Raw genomic sequence first — 13,038 nt, 5'->3', positions numbered from 1 at the left:
CATTTTTGTTTCCATGTATGAATCTTTTGTGTATGTGCATTTTTTTTTATATATATATTTGTATGCTACACCAGGGTGAAGTTGGCTTACCAGGTGCTCCAGGACTTGACGGAGAGAAGGCAAGACACTGTCATCATTAATACTCCATAATGCCAGCAAGGCATTTCATTAGACGAATGTATCTAGATGTGTATCAAGTATGATGATAGAGCCATTCTTCATGATGGCAATAACAGAGGTGATGTTAAAACAACACTAGGCAAGAGTTGATGTGGAAATACAGCCGTCTTAGTAGGGCTGCAACAGAGAAACACCCGTCCCATCCACACAGATGGAGACGCTGAAGATTCACCGCGTTTGCTCTGGTGTTGGGCGTGGTCACTCCTCCCTCCGCCCACGGGAGGGCGATGAGTCCAAACTGACTCCTAAACAGCAAAGCATGTCGCCCCCGTCCAGAGGAAGCTGGATCACCACCATTAGATCTTTTCTCCTCCCTTCCCTTTGGCACAAAGCCTCATGGAGCGGCTGGGCTGGGAAGCGTGCTGCTGTGTGCAATTGACTGACGCCACCTTACAGGATTCCTGTGTTGAAATTCCGTTTTCACATAGTTCTTCTATCTCGGTGCCATTTGGGGCTGCTCACATTCAAAATTGCCTAGTGCACAGCTTCAACAAAAGTTCAAATGTGGCAAAAAAGTGAGGCAAGTATTACGAATAACGATCACACCTATAATGACGTGTGTTTTCAGGGACCCCGAGGGAAGTCCGGAGAACCCGGTCCCGCTGGCCTGGGTGGTCCCGAGGGTCCCAGAGGGGAGGGCGGTCTCATGGGCTTCCCGGGACCCAAGGGAGACAAGGGAGACGTGGGTCCATCTGGATCACCTGTGAGTGACTGGGTTAACCACACAGCGCACCACATCACACCGCCGCCCGAGGCTCCCCACACCAAAGCCTGGATCCCTCATCTGTCATTATGCAGCGGCCTCGGCCTGTATGGCTTCCTTCTTATTATCCAATTAGAGGCTCGTTACGTTGGAAGGGACCCCGGGAATGACAGTGACTTGAACTTTTAATTCACCATGATGGCGTAGATCGCAAATGTGCCCCCATATACTGTAAGAGCCCGTGCTATTTGTAGCCTGGTGTTACTTAGAGCACTGGTTCTCAAATGGGGGTCCGGGGACCCCCAGGGGTCCTTGAGGGGGTTCCAGGGGGTCCCCAGCCAAAAGGGGGGCAATTTATTGTCACTATAATAATTCCATTCACAAGTAACACAATGACTATTTTGGTCATGGGTTTTACACACTTTCTGTAATAAAACATCTAAAAGCATCAATCTTATTATCATATGGGGGTCCGTGGGACAGAATCCTATCAAATGGGGGCCCATGGTCTAATTTTTGTCAGTTTAGGGGTCCTTCATGTCAAAAAATGTGAGAACCACTGACTTAGAGAGCCTACAGTATGTACAGTTATTGATGTCAATTATATAATAATAATAATAATAATAATAGTGTGACCGTAATGACCGTAAAACATTCAGTTTATATAGCGCTTTTCACAGTGCTCAAGACACTTGACATACGGAAATGATTAACCTAGAGAGATGGTCTTTACTGTATGCTTCACTGTGTAAAGTTGATGTAGGATGGGCAACATTGCGTCCCTGACTAGATTATTTCATCACAGCTAAGAGAAATTGGACATGGCTCATTACAGTGTTAAATAAAGCATTGGCATAAAGTCACATAACGATTGGGTACAAACTCACATAAAGATTGGTGACAAGTTGCATAAAGATTGGTGCAAAGCTACACGTGGTTATGGCATTTAAGACAAAGATTTGTGTTCTAACTCCTCTATTTAGCACTGACTTATCCTCAACTCTTCACTCCCTGAATTGAAACTCTGCCATTATCGTAACAACGTCTATCTCCCCCTTCCTTGTTCTGTAGGGTTTAGACGGCCCTACGGGTGAACCGGGGGCTACAGGGACCCCTGGCTCTATCGGATTACCAGGCGCGATGGTACGCAATGGTGCCCCTCAGACTGCCTGTATGCAATGTCTGAGCCTGGCATAAGGGGAAACGATGCATTCGCTCCCAGTGTTGTCTGCAATAGAACTGTTGTGCTGCTTCATTTTTCATTCACTCATTGCTTCCCTGGTGAGTGTACTCACAGTGTCACCTTTTGTGTCCTTCTGTGTCCTTTCCCACCCGTGGTCACAGGGTCCTAAAGGCGAGTCTGGGGAGGGAGGAAGGTCGGAAATGGTAAGGGTCCTTCATGAAGCCATTGCTCTTATAATAGTGCACTTCATAGTGGACTCAGATCAAGACTCCAAGAAGATTGATCAGCGAGTAGTGTATCTGCTGTAGTGTAACCTGCGGTTTGTCTTGTGTGTTTAGGTCTACGGTCCTCCAGGGCCCTCCGGACCCCAGGGACCGGTTGGCCCGGCGGTGAGTGATATACGCCATCTTTTGCTCAGGTAGCCCCAAGTGGGGATCAAACCCCCTAACCCTAACGGCTGACTCGTGCCCTAATTGCGGGAATTGAACCGAATGCATGCGGCGCAAAAATGACGGAATGGCGGCGAAAATGGCTCGGTGCCTTGGCCGCATTTGGGAGTCACGCACCACATGCAATTCGAAGCATATGTGCATCACATGTAGCTAGTATGTAAAGGTGGCTTTACATACCAGCTGTGAACCAGCTGTGACAGTGTGTCACATGCTCTAATCCAGTCACAGTGGTTGGACAATACAAGGCCTTGAAGGTAGCAACAAACGACTTGACAGGAAGTAGCAGAGCATTGTGACGAGGGTGTCAGCTATCACACTGATATGTGCTTGTTCCCTTCAGGGACCTCAAGGACTTTCAGGACATAAGGTGAGATTCTGTTACTCACGTTACCTCCTCCAACGCCTCGTTCTATTGTTGCATTCAGTTCAGTACAGTTACAGTATAGTAGATTCAGTGACAGTTACAGTATAGTAGATTCAGTACAGTTACAGTATAGTAGATTCAGTATAGTTCATTCATTTTATTATTGCATTCAGTTCAGTACAGTTACAGTATAGTAGATTCAGTATAGCTCATTCATTTTATTATTGCATTCAGTTCAGTACAGTTACAGTACAGTAGATACAGTATAGTTCATTCATTTTATTATTGCATTCAGTTCAGTACAGTTACAGTACAGTAGATACAGTTACAGTATAGTAGATTCAGTTACAGTATAGTATATTCAGTGACAGTTACAGTACAGTAGATACAGTATAGTTCATTCATTTTATTGTTGCGTTCAGTACAGTTACAGTACAGTAGATACAGTATAGTAGATTCAGTTACAGTATAGTAGATTCAGTTACAGTTACAGTATAGTAGATTCAGTTACAGTTACAGTATAGTAGATTCAGTTACAGTTACAGTACAGTAGATACAGTATAGTAGATTCAGTTACAGTATAGTAGATTCAGTTACAGTTACAGTATAGTAGATTCAGGTCTACTTCACAGACGTTCTATGAATTGTGGGAGTGAGCATTTGATTGTTCCTTCCATTGCCTCGCAGGGAGAGCCAGGCATAGGCATCAGAGGAGAGAAGGGAGCGACTGGTCACAAAGGAGACAAGGGAGACAGAGGCCATCTTGGACTCCCTGTAAGTACACTGGACTTCATTTCTACTTCACAGTGGCATTTTGAGACATTTTATTTGATTAGAGGTAGATTGTTTACATAATTTAGATGGTGTGTCTGTTGTCCTGGTGCTAAGTGTTGTAACTTCATCTTGACCTTTTTAGGAATTACATTACAATTTTGGTGCAGGTTAGGGTTATACCGATATATTTGTATGGGTATTGCCCTTCAAAAGCCCATCTTGGTCTACCTCTAGTTTAGATCAGTGGTTCTCAAATCCTTTCACATGAAGGACCCCTAAACTGACAAAAAATAGACCATGGACCCCCATCTGACAGGATTTTGTCCCACGGTCCCCAAATGATAATAAGATTGATGCTTTTAGATGTTTTATTACAGAAAGTGTATAAAACCCATGACCACAATAGTCATTGTGTTACTTATGAATGGAATTATAGCCAAAATAAATGACCCCCCTTTTGGCTGGGGACCCCCTGAAACCCACTCAAGGACCCCCATTTGAGAACCACTGGTTTAGATGGCATCTGTAGCACTAGCAGGCGTTTGTGTTTAATGGTTGACTGTCGTGTCATATCATGTGGCTTTGATTCCTACAGGCTTCGTTCTCACAGGGTGGTTTGGTGGCTCAGCGGTTGCTTTTATGTTGTCACGATGCTGTCAAAATGTTGCATGGATGGGCGGGTTCTGTGAGGGGGAGAAAACCACTAACATGACAGCTACAGATCCAAATCCTCTGCCTATTCTCCATTTTAATTGGCCTAGGAATATTCTTCAAATGGCTTGTTGGGCATTTGGACTGTTTTATTATACTGAGATGATTTGACACTTGTCAAAATATTCATATGCTTTGTATTTCTCTTAAATTATAGTTTCTAATTCATAATGGTGTCTATGCCTTTTGGGTTTCTATTCTTTATTCTTGGTTTACATTCTGGGTAGAAATCATCAATCTATACTGTACTATCGTCTGTCCGGTGAAAACCTTGTGTCTCGAAAAATGTCAACTTTTCAGGAACAGCTTAGCGTCGCTTGATGACCGTGCGTCTATGAGTTAATCCCAGGGGCTTATTTAGAATGCTAAATGCTAATGCTAAGGACAAGGCTTGTAGAATTGGGAAGAAGAGGAAATGAGAGCTATGAGGTTTTCACATGACAGCGATGTGTGTCATGTCATAAATTGCACAGTAACTCCTCTTTGTATGGGACGAATTTGTCAGGCTACATTAACGTTTCTAAAATACCGTAACTTCTTGTCATGATGTGCAAGACTGAAGTAAGTATAGTTAAAGTGTGAAAACCACTGATAAAACATAGGCTACTTCAAAAAAGTAGTTAATTTAAAATGTACTGACATTAAGGGCCTTATTTTCATGGCAGATCAAGTGTAGTAACTTTGCCGCAGCAATTTGATTCATGTGGCACGATTTTGGTATCAGGCCATTCAAATTTTAAACGAAGAAAGATTTTGCACGCACGTTGGCCATTGAGTTCAATGGAGATTTTCGACAGATTTTTTCTGAATCTTAGTAACCTGACTCCGCCAGATGGGGCGGTATTGAGTTCACAAATTCATAATACCACCATGTATGGATGGATGTAGATTGTGAAACAAATGTGAAGCAACCTACATCCATCTGGCAGCTTCAGGTTACAGTCTTAGGTGATGCATTACATTTTTTTATAAATTATAATAATAACTTTGAATCCTTCGATCGCTGAGTTTTGAACATGTAACCACCAGTATTGAGGAAAAGATCGTAATACAGTATGTGTTACAGAATCTTCCAACTCCTGGTGCACGACTGTTAACCCTGCAAGCAAGCGGTTTGGTTTGTGAAAACAATACCGCCCCCATCTGGCAATGTCAGGTTACGCTACTGTAGCGTCTCTGGTTAGAAAATGACCAATAATGTGTTGGTCACACCCAAGTGCAACACCACAAAATGTATTCACAAAATGAGGCCCTTATTAATGAGTTACTTTATAAAAGAGAGACAATCTTTCCCATGTCGGCTAATGGTGAAAGGACGTGAGTGCAGAGTTAAATATGTGATACTGCATGTTTTCACTCTATGTGTACTAAAAATAATGTCAAAATTCATGTCATTATTTGATATGTGACTACAAAAACTGAAAATACCCATTCCCATCATTCAGTAACAAATTGACTACACTGATATTTCTGTTAGCGGACTAGCTAGCAAGGCTAGCAAACCAATAATACTGTAATACTGTGGATGGCTTTTTGACTTATGTTATAAGCTACCATAATTTATGTTACAGTTATTAGCTTAATGTTTCTTCCACATGCTAGCATAGGCCTACATTTGATGCAGATGCAATTTATAATTGGCTAGTTCCTCAAGTTATGTGTATGAGCAGCTGATAAAATTGGAACTGATTTAAGTCTAAACGTACTGTAAAAGCTAAAGTAATTGTGCAATTTGTTACTTCCACCCTTGCAGTTGATATGTAGGCCTATCTATACACTTGAATTTGGTCATAGTGTGACACACATGAATATGAAAACACCTCAAGGGAAGTGCATTATGCATGCTGTATAGATATGAACAAAAATATGGCTGTAGACTTCCAGTCATAATCCACCTTTACAAGTAAAAAGGAGTTACTGACAATTGCCACTCACTTCACCTCCACCTCCACCTCCACCACCACCACCTTCATCACCCTTCATTCATCAACATCTGAATGTGTTTTTGGAGTCACTTGAGTCACTGCTTCACTCACTCCCCCACCCCCTCATCCCCCCATCCCAATCCTTCTTCCCCACCATCTCTCCACCATCTCCGCTCTCTAACTGTGTACAACGCTATACAGGGGGCTCATGGGTTAGACGGCAGACCGGGTCCAGTGGTGAGTGGCGCAAGTCCCCCCCCCCCTCCTCTCCCTCCTCCTCTTCCTCCTCCACCCCCTGCTACCGCTTGCTTTGCCTGTCTGTCCGCTCTGGTCTCTGCTTGTCATGTCTGCTCGCTTTCCTGCCTCCCGTGCTCGTCTCGTCTCTTTTTCTTTCCTACAGTAGTTCTGTGCAGAGAGAGCGCTGCTGTTTAGCCTTGAGTTTTTGAGGACTGACCTGTTTGATTGGTTATTGGACGATCCGTTTGATTGGTTATTGGACGATCCGCCGTAAAAACAAATTTGCCAATAAATATGGCAGCATTACACATAATGAACTCTTTAGGATCGACACCATCCATATGTCCCTAGACTTGTTTTCATTAACATAATTTCTTCTTAAAAGGATTTTTTGTTTTGTTTTTACAATCTGGACCTTATTTTTCATAATAAGGACATAAACTAAGCTGAAAATAAGGTCCAGGTTGTAAAAAAAAAATGGAAATTCTCCTTTAGTGTTGAAAAAATCAGTTGCATTAGGTTTAAAGACGCCAGTTGCTCTATATGTGTATTGATCCATTACTATTTGCTCTTGCAACCCAATTTCCCCACAATGATTATTAAAGAGGAACTGAACCCAAACCCAAATCTGTGCTGCAGCCTGACATCTAATGGTGAAAAGTAGGATACTGACCTGGCCATCTGCTATTGGCTGGTCTTTGGTGGTGAAATCACCTGGCACCAAAGACCAGCCAATAGCACATGACCAGTTCAGTACCCTACTTTTAGTTGGGTCGGTGCTGGAATGGATGGGCCGGAGGAGCTTAGGTTTAGGCATGAGGTGTGATGATTGCTTAGGTTAGGGTGAAATATCAGGCCAAGCCAATCAGAGACAGAGTCGTCCCTCCAGCCCAACTCTTTTAGTTGTCGGGCTTCACCACAGAATTGGGTTTTGGGGTTTAGTTACTGTTTAAGACAAAAAATTTGGTCTAAATAACAACAATTGAGTCAGATGCTGTAGATTCGCCCTATTTGACCAAATCAAATTCTGGTGTTGGCGGGAAATCTTCTCTACATAGGAAGTGGCGAATCAAAATGGCGAATACAAAATTATTGCATTTCTGGGTAACTGATACCCCCGTTCAAGACAACTCAGAACACTGGGGGAGAAAACTAGATCCAACCTGTAAAAAATGAATTGAACGGTTGTCGAGGTTGGAATTTCAGGTTGGAAATTCAGGTATCATTTCAGAGCGCTTGATGTCATCAAGTGTTTGTTGACCTAAATTGAGGTGTAATATGCAATATGTGATTATGGTTTATATTCCACTCTGATCATAGCAATATGTTGAATTCAACAGCTATTTTACCAATGAAATTAGCTAGCTGTGTATGTTTTTGTAACTCTGAGTTAAAAACAGGCAACTATGGAGGGAGGGGGGGGTCAGAAAATCCGAGTTGAAAGTTCCGATTTCCGAGTTGTCTTGAACGCAGTAAAGGTCCTTCAAACGTTGAAAAAATTCAAATCTCCCACCACCAATTGGAGCCACCGAAGTGCAAATTTGCTGCTTTAAAATCGCATCTCCTCTTATATTGGAGACCATGACAGCGTCAATCCTCAATCCTCAATCGTGCCTAAACAGCTTCCTGATCCTGGATTGCAAAGCTGTGATTGGTCAGAACTACTCTGCAGGAGCATGCAGGTGGCCATGCTGCATGTTGACATGAGATATACAGTGGAGCTGGACAGTACGGCTGGCTCTTGTTGCATTCCGTACAGCACTGTGTACATACTGGATGTGCCTGAGATGCAAGATCTTCCTCTCCAATCCTGACTACTACTCCGAAAGAGAGCTGCAGCAGAATCTGATTCATTTCCCCCTCCTTTTTTATAATGGCTTTGATCAGTAGTTCAACAAGCTTGGTGTGTTTTTGACACCGATGTCAGGACAGAAAACTACAACCTAACCCTAAATCTACACTAAACCTCTTTTCTGCTCAACTTCAAAGAGCAATGACAGAGAGAGAGATTGAAATGTTCATATTTTTTGTGACATCTATTGAAGTCCACCAGGAAGCTTGTTGATCTACTGATGGTTACAGGTTTGATAATGATATTTTCTGTAGCGCCGTCCTGTTCAGGTACCGACATCTGCTGACTGGCTGGGATTTTGTCTTGTTTTAAAGGGTCTAATAGGACCAGGGGGCATGCCAGGGCCAGCAGGACCAAAGGGAGATAGAGTGAGTATTTGTTCCTGTGTGTGCGTTCATCAAATTCATATTTGATGTGATTTTAGAGGAATATACATTTTTGATGCCCTCTTGTCCTTTCAGGGTATAAAGGGTGACGGAGGCGTACATGGACCAATCGGGCCTCAAGGCATCCCTGTAAGTCAACCTTTTCACCCAAAAATGACGTCATTGCGTTGACGAACTCTGTCCGCAGACAGACAGCCATGTAAAACGCACGTGTTAGACCCGCAAACATAACAACAGCCCACAAATATAATAAACCACAAACGCAATATAAATCTGCAGCTTTTAATGTAACAATCCCACTAATACATTTCCCAGAAATAGCAGTTGCCTTAGCAGTTGGGAAGAAAAGGCTGTTAAAGACATTTAGAGTTGGCAACTTTTATAAGCTGCCGATTCTGATTATATTAGTGATTTATTACATTTGTGGGAAGTTATTACAATTTTGAAAGCTGAAGATTTTCACCTTCCCATAACAAATCCTATGTATTGCATCTGTGGTTGCCGGCAACTGCTATTACGTTCGTGGGAAATGTATTAGGTTAGGGGGATAATTACTTTAAAAGCTGCCAATTTCGATTACGTTTGTGGGTGATTACATTTGTGGGATGTTGATACGTTTCCGGGTCTAACACAACCTGGCAAAGTACTCAAAACCGCTTCTATAGTAGTTCCCACTACAATAGCTGTCTCCAGGGCCACATTTTCACAAGGTGACAGCAATACCAGCCATACACTGAAGATCAAAGTCTATCATATCCATCCATATCAGATTTTTAATAAAAAGCCAAAATTGCAAACGGATATATCAACAAATAAAAATGTATGTCTACTCCTAGAACTCCATACAGATAGTCATATTATTTGTAATGTTCTTTTTTCAGGGTTTAGTAGGACCACAAGGATTCAAAGGGAACCGGGTAAGACAGCATCCATTACTCTTTGCTCGTTACGCCCTTCATAGATATATCAGACAAGGGGACATGATTCTGTCAAACTGGCACACATTATATTAGTACATACATGTGGGATACAAAATGACCACCACTCTTTGATGTTTCTGCTCAATACATTAAAGTGACTTTGATACCTGATGCAGCATTTGCGCGTATATCCCTCATTTGTGTGTGTATCCCTTTAAGACCGCGAACGGCGGTCTTAAAGGGATACACACACAAATGCTGCATCAGGTATCAATGGATTAACTAAACACTTTATATGCCCTTAAAACACTTGATGCCTCGGCCATTTTGTTGCAACCATTGGGGGCCATAAAAGGTCATTTGAGCAGAATCGTGATGAGTTCAAAGACACGCTCAAGCAGGAGATCTGAAAAGAAAAAGAAAAAAAAGTGAATATCTATAACCTGACCAAATGTGCTCTATGATATCACGCATGGAAAGAACAGCCAGAAGAGCTAGGTAGTTGGCTTTGTTTTTTGTGTGTGATCCTGAATAATTTATATCGAGATGTCTTTTGCCTTTCGAAGGCAAATGTGGTTGTTTTGCAGTGGCTTACTGCGGCGTCAATATTCAAAACCGCCAAATGACATCAAAGAGACTTGCTAATGTTAGTTTTTAAGAAGCGATGAAAAGTCTCTATGGAATATTTCTTCTTCAAGTGATTTATCATGCAATCCATTCAGTACATACTTGAAATTGCAATTGACTATTCTGTCTACATTAATTATTCATCAGCATTGCAGTAAATGGTGAAATAGCCCTGCAAAATGATATTGTGTCAAATAATGTCCTTTATCTACAGGTTGCCAGTGTATCAGAGAATCTGTTTTTAATGTCCACATACCCTTCCTCTAAGAGAATGTGTCGTCCTTCCCATTAACCTATGACTGTTTTAATATTCCAACTCCCATCTTTCAAAGTCTTGACCTTTCATCAGCTCTCTCAGCACATTCAACTGGGCTCAAGTCAAAAAAACAAAGAGCGAGAAACAATTTGATGATGAAATGTCCAGTTGGAGGCGCTGCAGATCTAGCTATGGGATGGTGTTGCTGTTTTTACTCTTTGCCCTGTCTTCCTTTGTTTCCGCAGGTCTTCCTATCCCCTTACCTTCCCTCCACCTTGCCTTGTGGCCCGTGGCTCTTTTTATTGCCGGGGTTGCCCTCTCTCCCTCTCACAAACCTTGGCCTCCTGCTCCTCCTCCTCCTCCTGCACTCTAATGTAGTCCTGGGTTAATCTTCCTCCTCTTACACCTCCTCTTTACTCCTTCTCCTACCACTACTTACCTCCTCCTTGCAAGCCTCCCTGTAGTCCTCCCCCTTCCCTCTCCTACCGTCTCTGGCAAGCAATGCTCTCTCCCAACACTGCCACAATGTTGACGAAGGTTGTTTTCATATTAGGCATGATTGCTTCGTTCCAGTCCGATCAGCTTTCGCATTAGTAATGTTCCGTACCCAAGTACACTTATCTAGAAACACACTCCGATACAGTACTGTAGGTGGCGGTATGCAGTTGGTTTGCAATCGGCCAATAAACACAAAGAAGAAGAGTAGGCTACACTGTCACTTGTGTTGCAAAACATCTCCTGAATCAGACAAATCAGCTAAGCAACAAGTCCGTACTTGCCTGCATGGGTCCAGACCTTTGAATCAACCCACTCCACTGAGTCGACTGCTTACGAGTTGACTCACTCTGATATCGGCTAATGCAATTTCATGGAATCTAGCAATAGCTTGTCTCAACCAATTGCTTCAAATGCAAAGTAGTCTCTTAGAACAGACGAGTTGGCTTCCGCAATTTTCAAATGCTTCCGCCATACCGTCTGTACTTCGTGGGGGAGAATCATGCACCAACCGGAATGGGAAGTAGAAAGGCGGGTTTTCCGCTCATTAGTCCAATCAGAATCGCAGAAAGGCGGGTCTTCTGCTCATTAGTCCAATCAAAATCCAATATGCCGCATTTTTCGTGGACACACGTGTCGTGATTGGTCGGATTCCGTCGAACTTGTTTCCTGTCTGAAGGTTTTTTTCCCAACTTCCTTGTGCATGTTCTGGGGGTGTAACGTACAGACTGTATATAGCTGCATTCGCCGGATGTAGATGAGACAGTCTGTTTTAAGAGACTAAATGCAAAGCTAACGGTATGAAAGCAAAGCTAACGTCTTTTCTTTGCTAATGCTAACAGCTACTCGCAATTAGTAACATAACTCACATTTACACCATAACATTTAAGTTAGTCGCAGTATCAGTAATACACAAACTCGTAGAAAAAGAAACGTGTAGATCACAAAAGTCCAAACCATAGGATAACTGGTCGTCACACTTTAAAGAAATCACAGTCCACTTCCGTGTTTTGGTACAGTTGTGTTAAAATTGGATGCAAACAGTCCCCGAGCACAAAAAAGCCAGCGCCTGTGTAAAAGGCTGGACCCAAGGATGCAGAGATAGACGAAACGGTTCAAAGTCTTTACGGACTCAAAAATGTAACAAAAGGAACTGAAGTAATCCACTCTTCAGATCCAGGGTGAGCAGGGTTCAGAGTTAGTAAACAAAGCTATTGGTTTTTAGAATGAAACAAAGGCTGAGCGCTTCCTTGTTAAATTGGGTTAGGGTTAGGGTCCAGGCAGGACAGACAAACGTGGCAGGCAGGGGCAGACAGACAGAGCAGATCCGTGGAAGGAGACGTGTTCAAGTTTCAGCAATGGCAGTCTGTAAAGAGAGCTGTTAAATAGAGCAGGTGGTAGATGCAGGTGGACTTCATGGGTGCTGACCAGTAGCGGAGGGTACACCGGGGCAGGGGGTGCGCCCGCCCCGGGCCCACAACCATCCAAAAAAAAAAAAAAAAAAAAAATTGCATGCCAGGCCAGGCCAGGCCTGAGTGTGAGAGCAATTAAATCAATAGACAATAACATTGGTGTGTTTAAAATGAGATATTCCACTAAATATGGCTAAAACAAAAAAGGCAGAAACAAGATGGCGACGGTTAAAATGCAAACCTTGAGGCTTCAAAATGGGAGGCCAAAAACCATGGGTGACGTCATAGTGGCTACGTCCATATATTTGTACGGTCTATATGACTTGGACCCACAGGGCATATTGACTCCAGAGTCAGCTGTTACAAGTAGTTGAAACGACAAGCTCTGATGCCTCTTGCTGCTAACAATGAGTTCAAATGGTGTTTGTCAAAATATCTCCAGAAAAACCAGTCTGTGAAAACAATATGGCGACTAACTGATGTATTACACTACACCATTTCCAGTCAGTGGATCGTCTTCTACCAAACTCTACTGTACACTGTACAGTCTGACCTGACGAC

General features: G+C 42.8%; 1 protein-coding gene across 1 annotated transcript in view; it reads left to right on the top strand.

The window, feature by feature from the left end:
* The window catches only part of col13a1 (collagen, type XIII, alpha 1), a gene marked incomplete at its 3' end in the record, with an annotated part of 136,862 nt that overhangs the window by 114,311 nt on the left and 9,513 nt on the right, over positions 1-13,038 (top strand). Inside the window, exons 30-40 of the mRNA XM_083650822.1 lie at positions 75-119; positions 749-883; positions 1,955-2,026; positions 2,228-2,269; positions 2,405-2,455; positions 2,859-2,885; positions 3,570-3,656; positions 6,494-6,529; positions 8,696-8,749; positions 8,843-8,896; positions 9,649-9,684. Coding sequence (XP_083506948.1) covers positions 75-119; positions 749-883; positions 1,955-2,026; positions 2,228-2,269; positions 2,405-2,455; positions 2,859-2,885; positions 3,570-3,656; positions 6,494-6,529; positions 8,696-8,749; positions 8,843-8,896; positions 9,649-9,684 — 639 coding nt within the window. The remainder of the gene's footprint in view (positions 1-74; positions 120-748; positions 884-1,954; positions 2,027-2,227; positions 2,270-2,404; positions 2,456-2,858; positions 2,886-3,569; positions 3,657-6,493; positions 6,530-8,695; positions 8,750-8,842; positions 8,897-9,648; positions 9,685-13,038) is intronic.

Source organism: Poromitra crassiceps (genome assembly GCF_964638095.1).
Source record: "Poromitra crassiceps genome assembly, chromosome: 14".
Classification (NCBI taxonomy): domain Eukaryota; kingdom Metazoa; phylum Chordata; class Actinopteri; order Beryciformes; family Melamphaidae; genus Poromitra; species Poromitra crassiceps.
The sequence above is the reverse complement of the archived record's forward strand: the minus strand, read 5'-3'. Positions and strand labels throughout refer to the sequence as shown.